Source organism: Oncorhynchus kisutch, linkage group LG28 (assembly GCF_002021735.2).
Source record: "Oncorhynchus kisutch isolate 150728-3 linkage group LG28, Okis_V2, whole genome shotgun sequence".
NCBI lineage: Eukaryota > Metazoa > Chordata > Actinopteri > Salmoniformes > Salmonidae > Oncorhynchus > Oncorhynchus kisutch.
In genome coordinates, this window is record NC_034201.2 from 49882401 (window position 1) to 49901963 (window position 19563).

Consider the following 19563-nt stretch of genomic DNA (forward strand, 5'->3'; position numbering starts at 1 on the left):
GCCACACACCACACACCTCCCACTGATCTTACTGGACTGTGCCACACACACACAACCTCCACTGATCTTACTGGACTGTGCCACACACCACACACCTCCCACTGATCTTACTGGACTGTGCCACACACACACACCTCCCACTGATCTTACTGGACTGTGCCACACACACCTCCCACTGATCTTACTGGACTGTGCCACACACACCTCCCACTGATCTTACTGGACTGTGCCAACACACACCTCCCACTGATCTTACTGGACTGTGCCACACACACCTCCCACTGATCTTACTGGACTGTGCCACACACACCTCCCACTGATCTTACTGGACTGTGCCACACACACCTCCCACTGATCTTACTGGACTGTGCCACACACACACCTCCCACTGATCTTACTGGACTGTGCCACACACACACACCTCCCACTGATCTTACTGGACTGTGCCACACACACACACCTCCCACTGATCTTACTGGACTGTGCCACACACACACACCTCCCACTGATCTTACTGGACTGTGCCACACACACACACACCTCCCACTGATCTTACTGGACTGTGCCACACACACACACCTCCCACTGATCTTACTGGACTGTGCCACACACACACACACCTCCCACTGATCTTACTGGACTGTGCCACACACACACACCTCCCACTGATCTTACTGGACTGTGCCACACACACACACCTCCCACTGATCTTACTGGACTGTGCCACACACACACACCTCCCACTGATCTTACTGGACTGTGCCACACACACACACACCTCCCACTGATCTTACTGGACTGTGCCACACCACACACCTCCCACTGATCTTACTGGACTGTGCCACACACACACACCTCCCACTGATCTTACTGGACTGTGCCACACACACACACCTCCCACTGATCTTACTGGACTGTGCCACACACACCACCTCCCACTGATCTTACTGGACTGTGCCACACACACACACCTCCCACTGATCTTACTGGACTGTGCCACACACACACACCTCCCACTGATCTTACTGGACTGTGCCACACACACACACCTCCCACTGATCTTACTGGACTGTGCCACACACACACACCTCCCACTGATCTTACTGGACTGTGCCACACACACACACCTCCCACTGATCTTACTGGACTGTGCCACACACACACACACCTCCCACTGATCTTACTGGACTGTGCCCACACACACACACCTCCCACTGATCTTACTGGACTGTGCCACACACACACACCTCCCACTGATCTTACTGGACTGTGCCACACACACACACCTCCCACTGATCTTACTGGACTGTGCCACACACACACACACCTCCCACTGATCTTACTGGACTGTGCCAACACACACACACACACCTCCCACTGATCTTACTGGACTGTGCCACACACACACACCTCCCACTGATCTTACTGGACTGTGCCACACCACACACCACACCTCCCACTGATCTTACTGGACTGGTGCCACACACACACACACCTCCCACTGATCTTACTGGACTGTGCCACACACACACACCTCCCACTGATCTTACTGGACTGTGCCACACACACACACCTCCCACTGATCTTACTGGACTGTGCCACACACACACACACCTCCCACTGATCTTACTGGACTGTTGCCACACACAACACCTCCCACTGATCTTACTGGACTGTGCCACACACACACCTCCCACTGATCTTACTGGACTGTGCCACACACACACACCTCCCACTGATCTTACTGGACTGTGCCACACACACACCTCCCACTGATCTTACTGGACTGTGCCACACACACACACCTCCCACTGATCTTACTGGACTGTGCCACACACACACACCTCCCACTGATCTTACTGGACTGTGCCACACACACACACCTCCCACTGATCTTACTGGACTGTGCACACACACACACCTCCCACTGATCTTACTGGACTGTGCCACACACACACACACCTCCCACTGATCTTACTGGACTGTGCCACACACACACACACCTCCCACTGATCTTACTGGACTGTGCCACACACACACACACCTCCCACTGATCTTACTGGACTGTGCCACACACACACACCTCCCACTGATCTTACTGGACTGTGCCACACACACACCTCCCACTGATCTTACTGGACTGTGCCACACACACCTCCCACTGATCTTACTGGACTGTGCCACACACACCTCCCACTGATCTTACTGGACTGTGCCACACACACCTCCCACTGAATCTTACTGGACTGTGCACACACACACACCTCCCACTGATCTTACTGGACTGTGCCACACACACACACACCTCCCACTGATCTTACTGGACTGTGCCACACACACACACACCTCCCACTGATCTTACTGGACTGTGCCACACACACACACACCTCCCACTGATCTTACTGGACTGTGCCACACACACACACACCTCCCACTGATCTTACTGGACTGTGCCCACACACACCTGATCTTACTGGACTGTGCCACACACACACACACACACACCTCCCACTGATCTTACTGGACTGTGCCACACACACACACACACCTCCCACTGATCTTACTGGACTGTGCCACACACACACACACAACCCTCCCACTGATCTTACTGGACTGTGCCACACACACGCACACCTCCCACTGATCTTACTGGACTGTGCCACACACACACACACACACACACACACACACACACACACACCTCCCACTGATCTTACTGGACTGTGCCACACACACACACACACACACACACACACACACACACCTCCCACTGATCTTACTGGACTGTGCCACACACACACACACCTCCCACTGATCTTACTGGACTGTGCCACACACACACACACCTCCCACTGATCTTACTGGACTGTGCCACACACACACACACCTCCCACTGATCTTACTGGACTGTGCCACACACACCTGATCTTCCCGGACTGTGCCACACACACACACACACACCTCCCACTGATCTTACTGGACTGTGCCACACACACCTCCCACTGATCTTACTGGACTGTGCCACACACACACACACACACCTCCCACTGATCTTACTGGACTGTGCCACACACACACACCTCCCACTGATCTTACTGGACTGTGCCACACACACACACCTCCCACTGATCTTACTGGACTGTGCCACACACATACACCTCCCACTGATCTTACCGGACTGTGCCACACACACCTCCCACTGATCTTACTGGACTGTGCCACACACACACACACACCTCCCACTGATCTTACTGGACTGTGCCACACACACCTCCCACTGATCTTACTGGACTGTGCCACACACACACACACACCTCCCACTGATCTTACTGGACTGTGCCACACACACACACACACCTCCCACTGATCTTACTGGACTGTGCCACACACACACACCTCCCACTGATCTTACTGGACTGTGCCACACACACACACCTCCCACTGATCTTACTGGACTGTGCCACACACACACACCTCCCACTGATCTTACTGGACTGTGCCACACACACACACCTCCCACTGATCTTACCGGACTGTGCCACACACACACACCTCCCACTGATCTTACCGGACTGTGCCACACACACACACACCTCCCACTGATCTTACTGGACTGTGCCACACACACACACACCTCCCACTGATCTTACTGGACTGTGCCACACACACCTGATCTTCCCGGACTGTGCCACACACACACACACACACCTCCCACTGATCTTACTGGACTGTGCCACACACACCTCCCACTGATCTTACTGGACTGTGCCACACACACACACACCTCCCACTGATCTTACTGGACTGTGCCACACACACACACCTCCCACTGATCTTACTGGACTGTGCCACACACACACACCTCCCACTGATCTTACTGGACTGTGCCACACACATACACCTCCCACTGATCTTACCGGACTGTGCCACACACACCTCCCACTGATCTTACTGGACTGTGCCACACACACACACACACCTCCCACTGATCTTACTGGACTGTGCCACACACACCTCCCACTGATCTTACTGGACTGTGCCACACACACACACACACCTCCCACTGATCTTACTGGACTGTGCCACACACACACACACACCTCCCACTGATCTTACTGGACTGTGCCACACACACACACCTCCCACTGATCTTACTGGACTGTGCCACACACACACACCTCCCACTGATCTTACTGGACTGTGCCACACACACACACCTCCCACTGATCTTACTGGACTGTGCCACACACACACACCTCCCACTGATCTTACCGGACTGTGCCACACACACACACCTCCCACTGATCTTACCGGACTGTGCCACACACACACACACCTCCCACTGATCTTACTGGACTGTGCCACACACACACACAACCCTACCCCTTCCACACACACACACACACACACACACACACACACACACACACACCTCCCACTGATCTTACTGGACTGTGCCACACACATACACCTCCCACTGATCTTACTGGACTGTGCCACACACACACCTCCCACTGATCTTACTGGACTGTGCCACACACACACCTCCCACTGATCTTACTGGACTGTGCCACACACATACACCTCCCACTGATCTTACTGGACTGTGCCACACACACACCTCCCACTGATCTTACTGGACTGTGCCACACACATACACCTCCCACTGATCTTACTGGACTGTGCCACACACATACACCTCCCACTGATCTTACTGGACTGTGCCACACACACACACCTCCCACTGATCTTACTGGACTGTGCCACACACACACACCTCCCACTGATCTTACTGGACTGTGCCACACACATACACCTCCCACTGATCTTACTGGACTGTGCCACACACACACACAACCCTACCCCTTCCACACACACACACACACACACACACACACACACACACACACACCTCCCACTGATCTTACCGGACTGTGCCACACACACACACACACACACACACACACACCTCCCACTGATCTTACTGGACTGTGCCACACACACACACACCTCCCACTGATCTTACTGGACTGTGCCACACACACACACAACCCTACCCCTTCCACACACACACACACACACACACACACACACACACACACCTCCCACTGATCTTACTGGACTGTGCCACACACACACACCTCCCACTGATCTTACCGGACTGTGCCACACACACCTGATCTTACTGGACTGTGCCACACACACACACACACACCTCCCACTGATCTTACCGGACTGTGCCACACACACCTGATCTTACTGGACTGTGCCACACACACACACACAACCCTACCCCTTCCACACACACACACACACACACACACACACACACACACACACACACACACACACACACACACCTCCCACTGATCTTCCCGGACTGTGCCACACACACCTGATCTTCCCGGACTGTGCCACACACATACACACAACCCTACCCCTTCCACACACACACACACACACACACACACACACACACACACACACACACACACACACACACACACACACACACACACACACACACACACACACACACACACACACACACACACACGCCTCCACTTGATCTTACCGGACTGTGCCACACACATACACACAACCCTACCCCTTCCACACACACACCACACACACACACACACACACACACTTTCTCCCACTCACAGTGCGGTAGATGAAGACGCGTATTCGTTTTCCAGCGACGGTCTCCAGTAGCTGTCCGTTGTAGAGTTCACTCAGTTTGTGTTTTTGCTTCAGAATGTGGTTCTCCAAGATCACCTTCAACAGGCTCTGGTCTAAAGACATCACCTCATCTGCAACACATATACAGGAGAGTTAAACCAGATACTAACATACAGATGCCGTATCTTCATTTGATCCAGTTTCACACAGCAGTAAGTCATCCTACAGCAACAGGAAATGTGAATTGTTATAACTAATGGAATTTTTTTTGTTGGGGTTGATACATTTTTCTTTAGGGCAAATCAAGTCTGACATTTTAAAGAGGAAATTACAAACTTTAGAAGCCTTTTTTTTTAAAACTTTAAATACACTAAAAGTTTGCATTTACTGCTGTGCTGGGAAATTCCTGCAACAACAGGATGATCAAATTAAGATACAGCATGTGTAGGAGTAAACAATCACTAGCTCCCTTTCTACTGTGGGCTAAACCTGGTGCTTGTTGGTTCCAGAGTTCCTAGAGTCCATTTCCATTGTGTTGTCCTAGGCCATAATAACAGGGTTTATCCATTATCTCTAGTCTAGACCAAGTGCTTAAGTTCCATGCAGAAGTTCCTGGGCTGAGATTATTGGGCTTCAAGCACTAATCGAAAAGGTATTGTTATGTGCTAATGTAGGTTGAGGAGAGCCAATAGAGCGTACCCACCAGAGAAAGTTGGGTTGAGGGAGCCAATAGAAGCACTCGCCAGAGAAAGCTGGGTTGAGGGGAGCCAATAGCGTGTACTCACCAGAGAAAGCTGTGTTGAGGGGAGCCAATAGCGTGTACTCACCAGAGAAAGCTGTGTTGAGGGGAGCCAATAGCGTGTACTCCGTCTCTGGCTTCATGGCAGCTGATAGGCCGAGCTCTGACACCATGTCTCTGAAGGTGCTCTGGGATTCACCAACCAGCTCCATCACCTCCTTGGCTTTGAGCGGAAACAACACATGAACATCAGATAACAACAACGACAACGAACATCACAATATCTACATACAAGGCACCACCACAAGCCCTACAGTGTGCCAAGCATTTTAGCCCAGACTGAAATTAACCATAAACCCCTTTTCCTAAATCAATCAAAGTCAATCAAATGTCTTTATAAAGCCCTTTTTACATCAACTTTTTACAAGTGCTAAACTTCTGCGTTATGCGAAAGGTTATCGTCGTGGGAACAAGACTTACCTGAGTCAGGTATGAGGACCCGGTCGATGAGGTGGATGACTCCGTTGGTGGTGACAATGTCTTTCTTCAGGACCATCTTGATACCGTTGACCGTCAGGCTGTCTCCGTCGCAGCCGATCTCAACGGTGCTTCCCTCTGCTGTCTCGTGCACAGAGCCTGCCATGATGGCCTCAGAGCACTGCACACTGTTCAACAGGTGGTAGTTCACCAGGGCTATGGGGGAGAGAGAGAGGTAAGGAAAGAGAGAGAGAGAGAGTTACCAAGAAGAGAGGGTGAGAGAGATGAGGAGAAGTGGGAAAAGAGGGAGAGAGAGAGAGAGAGAGAGAGAGAGAGTGTGGCCAGTCTGGCTCTGAGTTCCCTGCTGAAATAACCAGCATAAACTGCTCCATACTGGTCTATGCTGGTCAGTGCTGGTCCATACTGGTCTATGCTGGTCCATACTGGTCTATGCTGGTCAGTGCTGGTCCATACTGGTCTATGCTGGTCAGTGCTGGTCCATACTGGTCTATGCTGGTCAGTGCTGGTCTATGCTGGTCTATGCTGGTCAGTGCTGGTCCATACTGGTCTATGCTGGTCAGTGCTGGTCTATGCTGGTCTATGCTGGTCAGTGCTGGTCCATACTGGTCTATGCTGGTCAGTGCTGGTCCATACTGGTCTATGCTGGTCCATACTGGTCTATGCTGGTCCATACTGGTTGAATAATTGTCAAGCTGGATTTTGAAACTCACCCCTGGTCTAGCTGTACCAGCATGGTTATGGGGGTTGCCCACCCCTGGTCTAGCTGTACCAGCATGGTTATGGGGGTTGCCCACCCCTGGTCTAGCTGTACCAGCATGGTTATGGGGGTTGCCCACCCCTGGTCTAGCTGTACCAGCATGGTTATGGGGGTTGCCCACCCCTGGTCTAGCTGTACCAGCATGGTTATGGGGGTTGCCCACCCCTGGTCTAGCTGTACCAGCATGGTTATGGGGGTTGCCCACCCCTGGTCTAGCTGTACCAGCATGGTTATGGGGGTTGCCCACCCCTGGTCTAGCTGTACCAGCATGGTTATGGGGGTTGCCCACCCCTGGTCTAGCTGTACCAGCATGGTTATGGGGGTTGCCCACCCCTGGTCTAGCTGTACCAGCATGGTTATGGGGGTTGCCCACCCCTGGTCTAGCTGTCCCAGCATGGTTATGGGGGTTGCCCACCCCTGGTCTAGCTGTACCAGCATGGTTATGGGGGTTGCCCACCCCTGGTCTAGCTGTACCAGCATGGTTATGGGGGTTGCCCACCCCTGGTCTAGCTGTACCAGCATGGTTATGGGGGTTGCCCACCCCTGGTCTAGCTGTACCAGCATGGTTATGGGGGTTGCCCACCCCTGGTCTAGCTGTACCAGCATGGTTATGGGGGTTGCCCACCCTGGTCTAGCTGTACCAGCATGGTTATGGGGGTTGCCCACCCCTGGTCTAGCTGTACCAGCATGGTTATGGGGGTTGCCCACCCCTGGTCTAGCTGTCCCAGCATGGTTATGGGGGTTGCCCACCCCTGGTCTAGCTGTCCCAGCATGGTTATGGGGGTTGCCCACCCCTGGTCTAGCTGTCCCAGCATGGTTATGGGGGTTGCCCACCCCTGGTCTAGCTGTACCAGCATGGTTATGGGGGTTGCCCACCCCTGGTCTAGCTGTACCAGCATGGTTATGGGGGTTGCCCACCCCTGGTCTAGCTGTACCAGCATGGTTATGGGGGTTGCCCACCCCTGGTCTAGCTGTACCAGCATGGTTATGGGGGTTGCCCACCCCTGGTCTAGCTGTACCAGCATGGTTATGGGGGTTGCCCACCCCTGGTCTAGCTGTACCAGCATGGTTATGGGGGTTGCCCACCCCTGGTCTAGCTGTACCAGCATGGTTATGGGGGTTGCCCACCCCTGGTCTAGCTGTACCAGCATGGTTATGGGGGTTGCCCACCCCTGGTCTAGCTGTACCAGCATGGTTATGGGGGTTGCCCACCCCTGGTCTAGCTGTACCAGCATGGTTATGGGGGTTGCCCACCCCTGGTCTAGCTGTACCAGCATGGTTATGGGGGTTGCCCACCCCTGGTCTAGCTGTACCAGCATGGTTATGGGGGTTGCCCACCCCTGGTCTAGCTGTACCAGCATGGTTATGGGGGTTGCCCACCCCTGGTCTAGCTGTACCAGCATGGTTATGGGGGTTGCCCACCCCTGGTCTAGCTGTACCAGCATGGTTATGGGGGTTGCCCACCCCTGGTCTAGCTGTACCAGCATGGTTATGGGGGTTGCCCACCCCTGGTCTAGCTGTACCAGCATGGTTATGGGGGTTGCCCACCCCTGGTCTAGCTGTACCAGCATGGTTATGGGGGTTGCCCACCCCTGGTCTAGCTGTCCCAGCATGGTTATGGGGGTTGCCCACCCCTGGTCTAGCTGTACCAGCATGGTTATGGGGGTTGCCCACCCCTGGTCTAGCTGTACCAGCATGGTTATGGGGGTTGCCCACCCCTGGTCTAGCTGTACCAGCATGGTTATGGGGGTTGCCCACCCCTGGTCTAGCTGTACCAGCATGGTTATGGGGGTTGCCCACCCCTGGTCTAGCTGTACCAGCATGGTTATGGGGGTTGCCCACCCCTGGTCTAGCTGTACCAGCATGGTTATGGGGGTTGCCCACCCCTGGTCTAGCTGTACCAGCATGGTTATGGGGGTTGCCCACCCCTGGTCTAGCTGTACCAGCATGGTTATGGGGGTTGCCCACCCCTGGTCTAGCTGTACCAGCATGGTTATGGGGGTTGCCCACCCCTGGTCTAGCTGTACCAGCATGGTTATGGGGGTTGCCCACCCCTGGTCTAGCTGTACCAGCATGGTTATGGGGGTTGCCCACCCCTGGTCTAGCTGTACCAGCAAGAGGATCATCAAGGACACCAACCACCCGAGCCACTGCCTGTTCACCCCACTATCATCCAGTACAGGTGCATCAAAGCTGGGACAGAGAGACTGAAAACAGCTTATATCTTAAGGCTGTTAAACCTCTTGAATCTAGGGGGCACTATTTTCATTTTGGGGAAAATAACGTTCCCAAAGTAAACAGGCTATTTTGTCAGGACAAGATGCTAGAATATGCATATAATTGGCAGCTTAGGATAGAAAACACTCTAAAGTTTCCAAAACTGTAAAAATATTGTCTGGGGGTTGACCAGCATGGTCTAGCTGGTTATGGGGGTTGACCAGCATGGTCTAGCTGGTTATGGAGGTTGACCAGCATGGTCTAGCTGGTTATGGGGGTTGACCAGCATGGTCTAGCTGGTTATGGGGGTAGAACAGCATGGTCTAGCTGGTTATGGGGGTAGACCAGCATGGTCTAGCTGGTTATGGGGGTAGACCAGCATGGTCTAGCTGGTTATGGGGGTAGACCAGCATGGTCTAGCTGGTTATGGGGGTTGACCAGCATGGTCTAGCTGGTCAAGGGGGGTAGACCAGCATGGTCTAGCTGGTTATGGGGGTTGACCAGCACGCTCTAGCTGGTTATGGGGGTTGACCAGCATGGTCTAGCTGGTTATGGGGGTAGAACAGCATGGTCTAGCTGGTTATGGGGGTTGACCAGCATGGTCTAGCTGGTTATGGGGGTTGACCAGCATGATCTAGCTGGTTATGGGGGTTGACCAGCATGGTCTAGCTGGTTATGGGGGTAGACCAGCATGGTGTAGCTGGTTATGGGGGTAGAACAGCATGGTCTAGCTGGTTATGGGGGTTGACCAGCATGGTCTAGCTGGTTATGGGGGTTGACCAGCATGGTCTAGCTGGTTATGGGGGTAGACCAGCATGGTCTAGCTGGTTATGGGGGTTGACCAGCATGGTCTAGCTGGTTATGGGGGTAGACCAGCATGGTCTAGCTGGTTATGGGGGTAGAACAGCATGGTCTAGCTGGTTATGGGGGTAGACCAGCATGTTCTACCCCCATGGGGTAGGATGGGTTAAAAACTCAATTAGGGTTATTTGATAACCCAGCGCTGGTTAAATAGTGGGCAGAACACACGCTGGGTTATGTTGACCCGGCCAGCTCGGTTGTTGGGATTACCAAAACATGGGTTAATTTAACCATAATTTTGGCATTTTTTTACTCTCAGATTTGGTCGAACTAGCAGCTGGGTCTTTTTCAAATATAATCCTTAGATTATTTTCAGTAGGCGGGATTTACCCTCTATCATCCAAAAGGCGAGGTCAGTACAGGTGCATCAAAGCTGGGACCGAGAGACTGAAAAACAGCTTCTATCTCAAGGCCATCAGACTGTTAAACAGCCACCACTACCATTGAGTGGCTGCTGCCAACATACAGACTCAACTCTAGCCTCTTTAATAATGGAAAAATGTATGTAATAAATGTATCACTAGACACTTTAAACAATGCCACTTTATATAATATTTACATACCCTACATTACTCATCTCGTATGTATATACTGTACTCTATATCATATACTGCATCTACTGCATCTTTATGTAATACATGTATCACTAGCCACTTTAAACTATGCCACTTTGTGTTTACATACCCTACATTACTCATCTCATATGTATATACTGTACTCTATACCATCTACTGCATCTTGCCTATGCCGTTCGTCCATCTCTCATCCATATATTTATATGTACATATTCTCATTCACTCCTTTAGATTTGTGTGTAGTAGGTAGTTGTTGGGGAATTGTTAGGTTAGATTACTTGTTAGATATTACTGCATGGTCGGAACTAGAAACACAAGCATTTCGCTACGCTCGCATTGACATCTACTCACCATGTGTATGTGACAAATACAATTTGATTTGATTTGATTTATTAGGGGCGTGTTTTACAGGTAGATCTTATCGGCCACCCGCGAGAGTAAATGTTTAATCCTGTTCATCATGTTAAGTTTACATACTGAAACTTTAATTTGCTTACATTTTTTAAATTGTTTGATCAGAACAGATTAACAGGAATATAATTGACTCTCACGGGTGGCTAAAAATAACTATCTGAAAACCACGACCCTACTAAACTACGCCCCCAGTCTTCTGATCTGACCCGCTGGTATATATCTCAATAACCCAACCCTGCTCTTTGTAAACACTAGAAAAGGCCTCGTTGGAGGTGTGGATGTGTGGATGGTTGACAGTGCTTATTCTCTTTGTAAACACTAGAAAAGGCCTCGTTGGATGTGTGGAGGTGTGGAGGTGTGGAGGTGTGGATGTGTGGAGGTGTGGAGGTATGGAGGTGTGGAGGTGTGGATGTGTGGAGGTGTGGAGGTGTGGAGGTGTGGAGGTGTGGATGTGTGGAGGTGTGGAGGTGTGGAGGTGTGGAGGTGTGGAGGTGTGGATGTGTGGAGGTGTGGATGTGTGGAGGTGTGGATGTGTGGAGGTGTGGAGGTGTGGATGTGTGGAGGTGTGGAGGTCATGGTTGACAGTGCTTATTCTTGGAAAAAGCTTTACGTTGAAATCGAGCTCATCTCTTCCATTTTGAGAGTTACTTGGCAATTGAAAGTGTTTTGGAAACCTCAGAATCTGATCTTTCTGATACTATATAGAAATCCAAATGTCTGCTTTTGACTCTGTAGGATGATTTGATAAAGTCCTTGTTTGGGGGGGAAAGAATGATACACACACACATATTGTTCGAATTATATAACTAATTATATAACAAATTCTGCTTTGTGATATTGATAATTTGAACAATATATATATATATAAATATACTATAATACTACTGCTACTACTACTACTACCACTACTACTACTACTACTACTACTACTACTACTACTACTACCACTACTACTACTACTACTACCACTACTACTACTACTACTACTACTACTACTACTACTACTACTACTACTACTACTACTACTACTACCACTACTACTACTACTACTACTACTACTACTACTGCTACTACTGCTACTACTACTACTACCACTACTACTACTACTACTACTACCACTACTACTACTACTACTACTACTACTACTACTACCACTACTACCACTACTACCACTACTACTACTACTACCACTACTACTACTACTACTACCACTACTACTGCTACTACTACTACTACTACCACTACTACTACTACTACTACTACTACTACTACTACCACTACTACTGCTACTACTACTACTACTACCACCACTACTACTACTACTACTACTACTACTACTACTACCACTACTACTACTACTACTACTACTACTACTACCACTACTACTACCACTACTACTACTACTACCACTACTACTACTACTACTACCACTACTACTGCTACTACTACTACTACTACTACTGCTACTACTACTACTGCTACTACTACCACTACTACTACTACTACTACCACTACTACTACTACTACCACTACTACTACTACTACTACTACCACTACTACTGCTACTACTACTACTACTACTACTGCTACTACTACTACTACCACTACTACTACCACTACTACCACTACTACTACCACTACTACTACTACTACCACTACTACTACCACTACTACCACTACTACTACCACTCCTACTACTACTACCACTACTACTACCACTACTACCACTACTACTACCACTACTACCACTACTACTACTACTACTACTCCTACTACTACTACCACTACTACTACTACTACCACTACTACTACCACTACTACCACTACTACTACCACTCCTACTACTACTACCACTACTACTACCACTACTACCACTACTACTACTACTACTACTACTACTACTACTACTACTACTACTACTACCACTACTACTACTACTACTACCACTACTACTACCACTACTACCACTACTACTACTACTACTACTCCTACTACTACCACTACTACTACTACTACTACTACTACTACTACTACCACTACTACTACTACTACTACTACTACTACTACTACCACTACTACTACTACTACTACTACTACTGCTACTACTACTACTGCTACTACTACCACTACTACTACTACTACTACTACTACTACTCCTACTACTACTACTACTACCACTACCACTACTACTACCACTACTACTACTACTACTACTAATTTGAACAATATACATGAGTGTTAAACAGATTTATTTAGGTAAAAGTCAAGGTCGGAGGGCGATATGACTTTAAAATGGCAGAGATATTTCAATTTGACTCAGTCTGTCTTTCTAGTGTTAAAGAAAACAACCCATCTAAGTGGCCCAATGCCTTAAACCCAGCAGTTGGGTAAACAAAACAACCCATCTAAGTGGCCCAATGCCTTAAACCCAGCAGTTGGGTAAACAAAACAACCCATCTAAGTGGCCCAATGCCTTAAACCCAGCAGTTGGGTAAACAAAACAACCCAGCATTTTTTTTAGAGTGTACCTCTGATAATCAGATTAGCATGGGACCGTGGCCTAATGACTCATGCCCTATAAGGGCCCTGGAGTTGTTTGTTGTCTGGGAGCTTTGTGTGTGTGTGTGTCCCTCCTTGTGGTGTTATCACACAAGCTCAAACCAGACAGCCTCAATCCTATGGTGTCCTGTCTACCTCGAGGGCTGATTCCATTCTAATCAACCCTATGGTGTCCTGTCTACCTCGAGGGCTGATTCCATTCTAATCAACCCTATGGTGTCCTGTCTACCTCGAGGGCTGATTCCATTCTAATCAACCCTATGGTGTCCTGTCTACCTCGAGGGCTGATTCCATTCTAATCAACCCTATGGTGTCCTGTCTACCTCGAGGGCTGATTCCATTCTAATCAACCCTATGGTGTCCTGTCTACCTCGAGGGCTGATTCCATTCTAATCAACCCTATGGTGTCCTGTCTACCTCGAGGGCTGATTCCATTCTAATCAACCCTATGGTGTCCTGTCTACCTCGAGGGCTGATTCCATTCTAATCAACCCTATGGTGTCCTGTCTACCTCGAGGGCTGATTCCATTCTAATCAACCCTATGGTGTCCTGTCTACCTCGAGGGCTGATTCCATTCTAATCAACCCTATGGTGTCCTGTCTACCTCGAGGGCTGATTCCATTCTAATCAACCCTATGGTGTCCTGTCTACCTCGAGGGCTGATTCCATTCTAATCAACCCTATGGTGTCCTGTCTACCTCGAGGGCTGATTCCAATCCAGAAAAGCAGTGACTACCCATATCCCTTCCCCCCCACTGATAATCACATTACTTGTACACCATGGCCCTTACAGGAAGAAAACATGTGATTTCACATGAAATTTCACATGACATGATGTGAAAACGTGTTTTTAGGAACTCTTCACGTGTGTATTTTCATGGTATCACATGTTGCTTTACATGTTATCACATTAACTTCACATAAGAAACCTTGTGTTCACAAGGGAGGCCCTGGCGTCCGGTTGTTTGTTGGGCTGCTGTGATCTGGTGCAAGGGAGGCCCTGGCGTCCGGTTGTTTGTTGGGCTGCTGTGATCTGGTGCAAGGGAGGCCCTGGCGTCCGGTTGTTGGGCTGCTGTGATCTGGTGCAAGGGAGGCCCTGGCGTCCGGTTGTTGGGCTGCTGTGATCTGGTGCAAGGGAGGCCCTGGCGTCCGGTTGTTGGGCTGCTGTGATCTGGTGCAAGGGAGGCCCTGGCGTCCGGTTGTTTGTTGGGCTGCTGTGATCTGGTGCAAGGGAGGCCCTGGCGTCCGGTTGTTTGTTGGGCTGCTGTGATCTGGTGCAAGGGAGGCCCTGGCGTCCGGTTGTTTGTTGGGCTGCTGTGATCTGGTGCAAGGGAGGCCCTGGCGTCCGGTTGTTTGTTGGGCTGCTGTGATCTGGTGCAAGGGAGGCCCTGGCGTCCGGTTGTTTGTTGGGCTGCTGTGATCTGGTGCAAGGGAGGCCCTGGCGTCCGGTTGTTTGGCTGCTGCGATCTGGTGCAAGGGAGGCCCTGGCGTCCGGTTGTTTGTTGGGCTGCTGTGATCTGGTGCAAGGGAGGCCCTGGCGTCCGGTTGTTTGGCTGCTGCGATCTGGTGCAAGGGAGGCCCTGGCGTCCGGTTGTTTGTTGGGCTGCTGTGATCTGGTGCAAGGGAGGCCCTGGCGTCCGGTTGTTTGTTGGGCTGCTGTGATCTGGTGCAAGGGAGGCCCTGGCGTCCGGTTGTTGGGCTGCTGTGATCTGGTGCAAGGGAGGCCCTGGCGTCCGGTTGTTTGTTGGGCTGCTGTGATCTGGTGCAAGGGAGGCCCTGGCGTCCGGTTGTTTGTTGGGCTGCTGTGATCTGGTGCAAGGGAGGCCCTGGCGTCCGGTTGTTTGTTGGGCTGCTGTGATCTGGTGCAAGGGAGGCCCTGGCGTCCGGTTGTTGGGCTGCTGTGATCTGGTGCAAGGGAGGCCCTGGCGTCCGGTTGTTTGTTGGGCTGCTGTGATCTGGTGCAAGGGAGGCCCTGGCGTCCGGTTGTTTGTTGGGCTGCTGTGATCTGGTGCAAGGGAGGCCCTGGCGTCCGGTTGTTTGTTGGGCTGCTGTGATCTGGTGCAAGGGAGGCCCTGGCGTCCGGTTGTTTGTTGGGCTGCTGTGATCTGGTGCAAGGGAGGCCCTGGCGTCCGGTTGTTTGTTGGGCTGCTGTGATCTGGTGCAAGGGAGGCCCTGGCGTCCGGTTGTTTGTTGGGCTGCTGTGATCTGGTGCAAGGGAGGCCCTGGCGTCCGGTTGTTTGTTGGGCTGCTGCGATCTGGTGCAAGGGAGGCCCTGGCGTCCGGTTGTTTGTTGGGCTGCTGCGATCTGGTGCAAGGGAGGCCCTGGCGTCCGGTTGTTTGTTGGGCTGCTGCGATCTGGTGCAAGGGAGGCCCTGGCGTCCGGTTGTTTGTTGGGCTGCTGTGATCTGGTGCAAGGGAGGCCCTGGCGTCCGGTTGTTGGGCTGCTGTGATCTGGTGCAAGGGAGGCCCTGGCGTCCGGTTGTTGGGCTGCTGTGATCTGGTGCAAGGGAGGCCCTGGCGTCCGGTTGTTGGGCTGCTGCGATCTGGTGCAAGGGAGGCCCTGGCGTCCGGTAGTTGGGCTGCTGCGATCTGGTGCAAGGGAGGCCCTGGCGTCCGGTTGTTGGGCTGCTGCGATCTGGTGCAAGGGAGGCCCTGGCGTCCGGTTGTTTGTTGGGCTGCTGCGATCTGGTGCAAGGGAGGCCCTGGCGTCCGGTTGTTTGTTGGGCTGCTGTGATCTGGTGCAAGGGAGGCCCTGGCGTCCGGTTGTTGGGCTGCTGCGATCTGGTGCAAGGGAGGCCCTGGCGTCCGGTTGTTTGTTGGGCTGCTGTGATCTGGTGCAAGGGAGGCCCTGGCGTCCGGTTGTTTGTTGGGCTGCTGTGATCTGGTGCAAGGGAGGCCCTGGCGTCCGGTTGTTTGTTGGGCTGCTGTGATCTGGTGCAAGGGAGGCCCTGGCGTCCGGTTGTTTGTTGGGCTGCTGCGATCTGGTGCAAGGGAGGCCCTGGCGTCCGGTTGTTTGTTGGGCTGCTGTGATCTGGTGCAAGGGAGGCCCTGGCGTCCGGTTGTTTGTTGGGCTGCTGTGATCTGGTGCAAGGGAGGCCCTGGCGTCCGGTTGTTTGTTGGGCTGCTGTGATCTGGTGCAAGGGAGGCCCTGGCGTCCAGTTGTTTGTTGGGCTGCTGTGATCTGGTGCAAGGGAGGCCCTGGCGTCCGGTTGTTTGTTGGGCTGTTGTGATCTGGTGCAAGGGAGGCCCTGGCGTCCGGTTGTTTGTTGGGCTGCTGCGATCTGGTGCAAGGGAGGCCCTGGCGTCCGGTTGTTTGTTGGGCTGCTGCGATCTGGTGCAAGGGAGGCCCTGGCGTCCGGTTGTTTGTTGGGCTGCTGCGATCTGGTGCAAGGGAGGCCCTGGCGTCCGGTTGTTTGTTGGGCTGCTGTGATCTGGTGCAAGGGAGGCCCTGGCGTCCGGTTGTTTGTTGGGCTGCTGCGATCTGGTGCAAGGGAGGCCCTGGCGTCCGGTTGTTTGTTGGGCTGCTGTGATCTGGTGCAAGGGAGGCCCTGGCGTCCGGTTGTTTGTTGGGCTGCTGCGATCTGGTGCAAGGGAGGCCCTGGCGTCCGGTTGTTTGTTGGGCTGCTGCGATCTGGTGCAAGGGAGGCCCTGGCGTCCGGTTGTTTGTTGGGCTGCTGCGATCTGGTGCAAGGGAGGCCCTGGGGTCCGGTTGTTTGTTGGGCTGCTGCGATCTGGTGCAAGGGAGGCCCTGGCGTCCGGTTGTTTGTTGGGCTGCTGCGATCTGGTGCAAGGGAGGCCCTGGCGTCCGTTGTTTGTTGGGCTGCTGCGATCTGGTGCAAGGGAGGCCCTGGCGTCCGGTTGTTTGTTGGGCTGCTGCGATCTGGTGCAAGGGAGGCCCTGGCGTCCGGTTGTTTGTTGGGCTGCTGCGATCTGGTGCAAGGGAGGCCCTGGCGTCCGGTTGTTTGTTGGGCTGCTGCGATCTGGTGCAAGGGAGGCCCTGGCGTCCGGTTGTTTGTTGGGCTGCTGCGATCTGGTGCAAGGGAGGCCCTGGCGTCCGGTTGTTTGTTGGGCTGCTGCGATCTGGTGCAAGGGAGGCCCTGGCGTCCGGTTGTTTGTTGGGCTGCTGCGATCTGGTGCAAGGGAGGCCCTGGCGTCCGGTTGTTTGTTGGGCTGCTGCGATCTGGTGCAAGGGAGGCCCTGGCGTCCGGTTGTTTGTTGGGCTGCTGTGATCTGGTGCAAGGGAGGCCCTGGCGTCCGGTTGTTTGTTGGGCTGCTGCGATCTGGTGCAAGGGAGGCCCTGGCGTCCGGTTGTTTGTTGGGCTGCTGCGATCTGGTGCAAGGGAGGCCCTGGCGTCCGGTTGTTTGTTGGGCTGCTGTGATCTGGTGCAAGGGAGGCCCTGGCGTCCGGTTGTTTGTTGGGCTGCTGTGATCTGGTGCAAGGGAGGCCCTGGCGTCCGGTTGTTTGTTGGGCTGCTGCGATCTGGTGCAAGGGAGGCCCTGGCGTCCGGTTGTTTGTTGGGCTGCTGCGATCTGGTGCAGATAAGGTCAGTCCCCTCACGGAAGCAAGGAAAGAACAGTGTGTGTACGTGTGTGTGCGCGTATGTGTATGTGTGTGTGTGTATGTGCGCGTGTGTGTGTGTGTGTGTGTGTATGTGCGTATGTGTGTGTGTATGTGCGTGTGTGTGTGTGTGTGTGTGTGTGTGTGTGTGTGTATGTGTGTGTGTGTGTGTGTGTGTGCGTATGTGTGTGTGTGTGTGTGTATGTGTGTGTGTATGTGCGTATGTGTGTGTGTATGTGCGTGTGTGTGTGTGTGCGTATGTGTGTGTGTGTATGTGCGTGTGTGTGCGTGTGTGTGTGTGTGTGTGTATGTGCGTGTGTGTGTGTGTGTGTATGTGCGTGTGTGTGTGTGTGTGTGTGTGTGTGTGTGTGTGTGTGTGTGTGTGTGTGTGTGTGTGTGTGTGTGTGTGTGTATGTGCGTGTGTGTGTGTGTGTGTGTGTGTATGTGCGTGTGTGTGTGTGTGTGTGTTACGGTCCATCAATCTGCCTCAAAGCCGCTGCACCGTTACTGCTGGCTGGATACTCTGATACAGAGACAAGCATTTCCTGCTTTACGTGTGTGTCATCGGGAGACCATGTGTGTTCCTGTGTATGTCTGTGGGGATGGGGTGTGTCTGTGGGGATGAGGTGTATCTGTGGGGATGAGGTGTGTCTGTGGGGATGAGGTGTATCTGTGGGGATGAGGTGTGTCTTTGGGGATGAG

General features: G+C 52.3%; 1 protein-coding gene across 1 annotated transcript in view; it reads right to left on the reverse strand.

Moving 5' to 3' along the window:
* Nucleotides 1-19563, reverse strand: part of LOC109881056 (periostin) — a 69634-nt gene that overhangs the window by 25917 nt on the left and 24154 nt on the right. Inside the window, exons 8-10 of the mRNA XM_031808096.1 lie at nucleotides 6902-7114; nucleotides 6510-6644; nucleotides 5665-5813 (exon numbers count right to left, since the gene is read on the reverse strand). Of these exons, the coding sequence (XP_031663956.1) occupies nucleotides 5665-5813; nucleotides 6510-6644; nucleotides 6902-7114 (497 nt within the window). The remainder of the gene's footprint in view (nucleotides 1-5664; nucleotides 5814-6509; nucleotides 6645-6901; nucleotides 7115-19563) is intronic.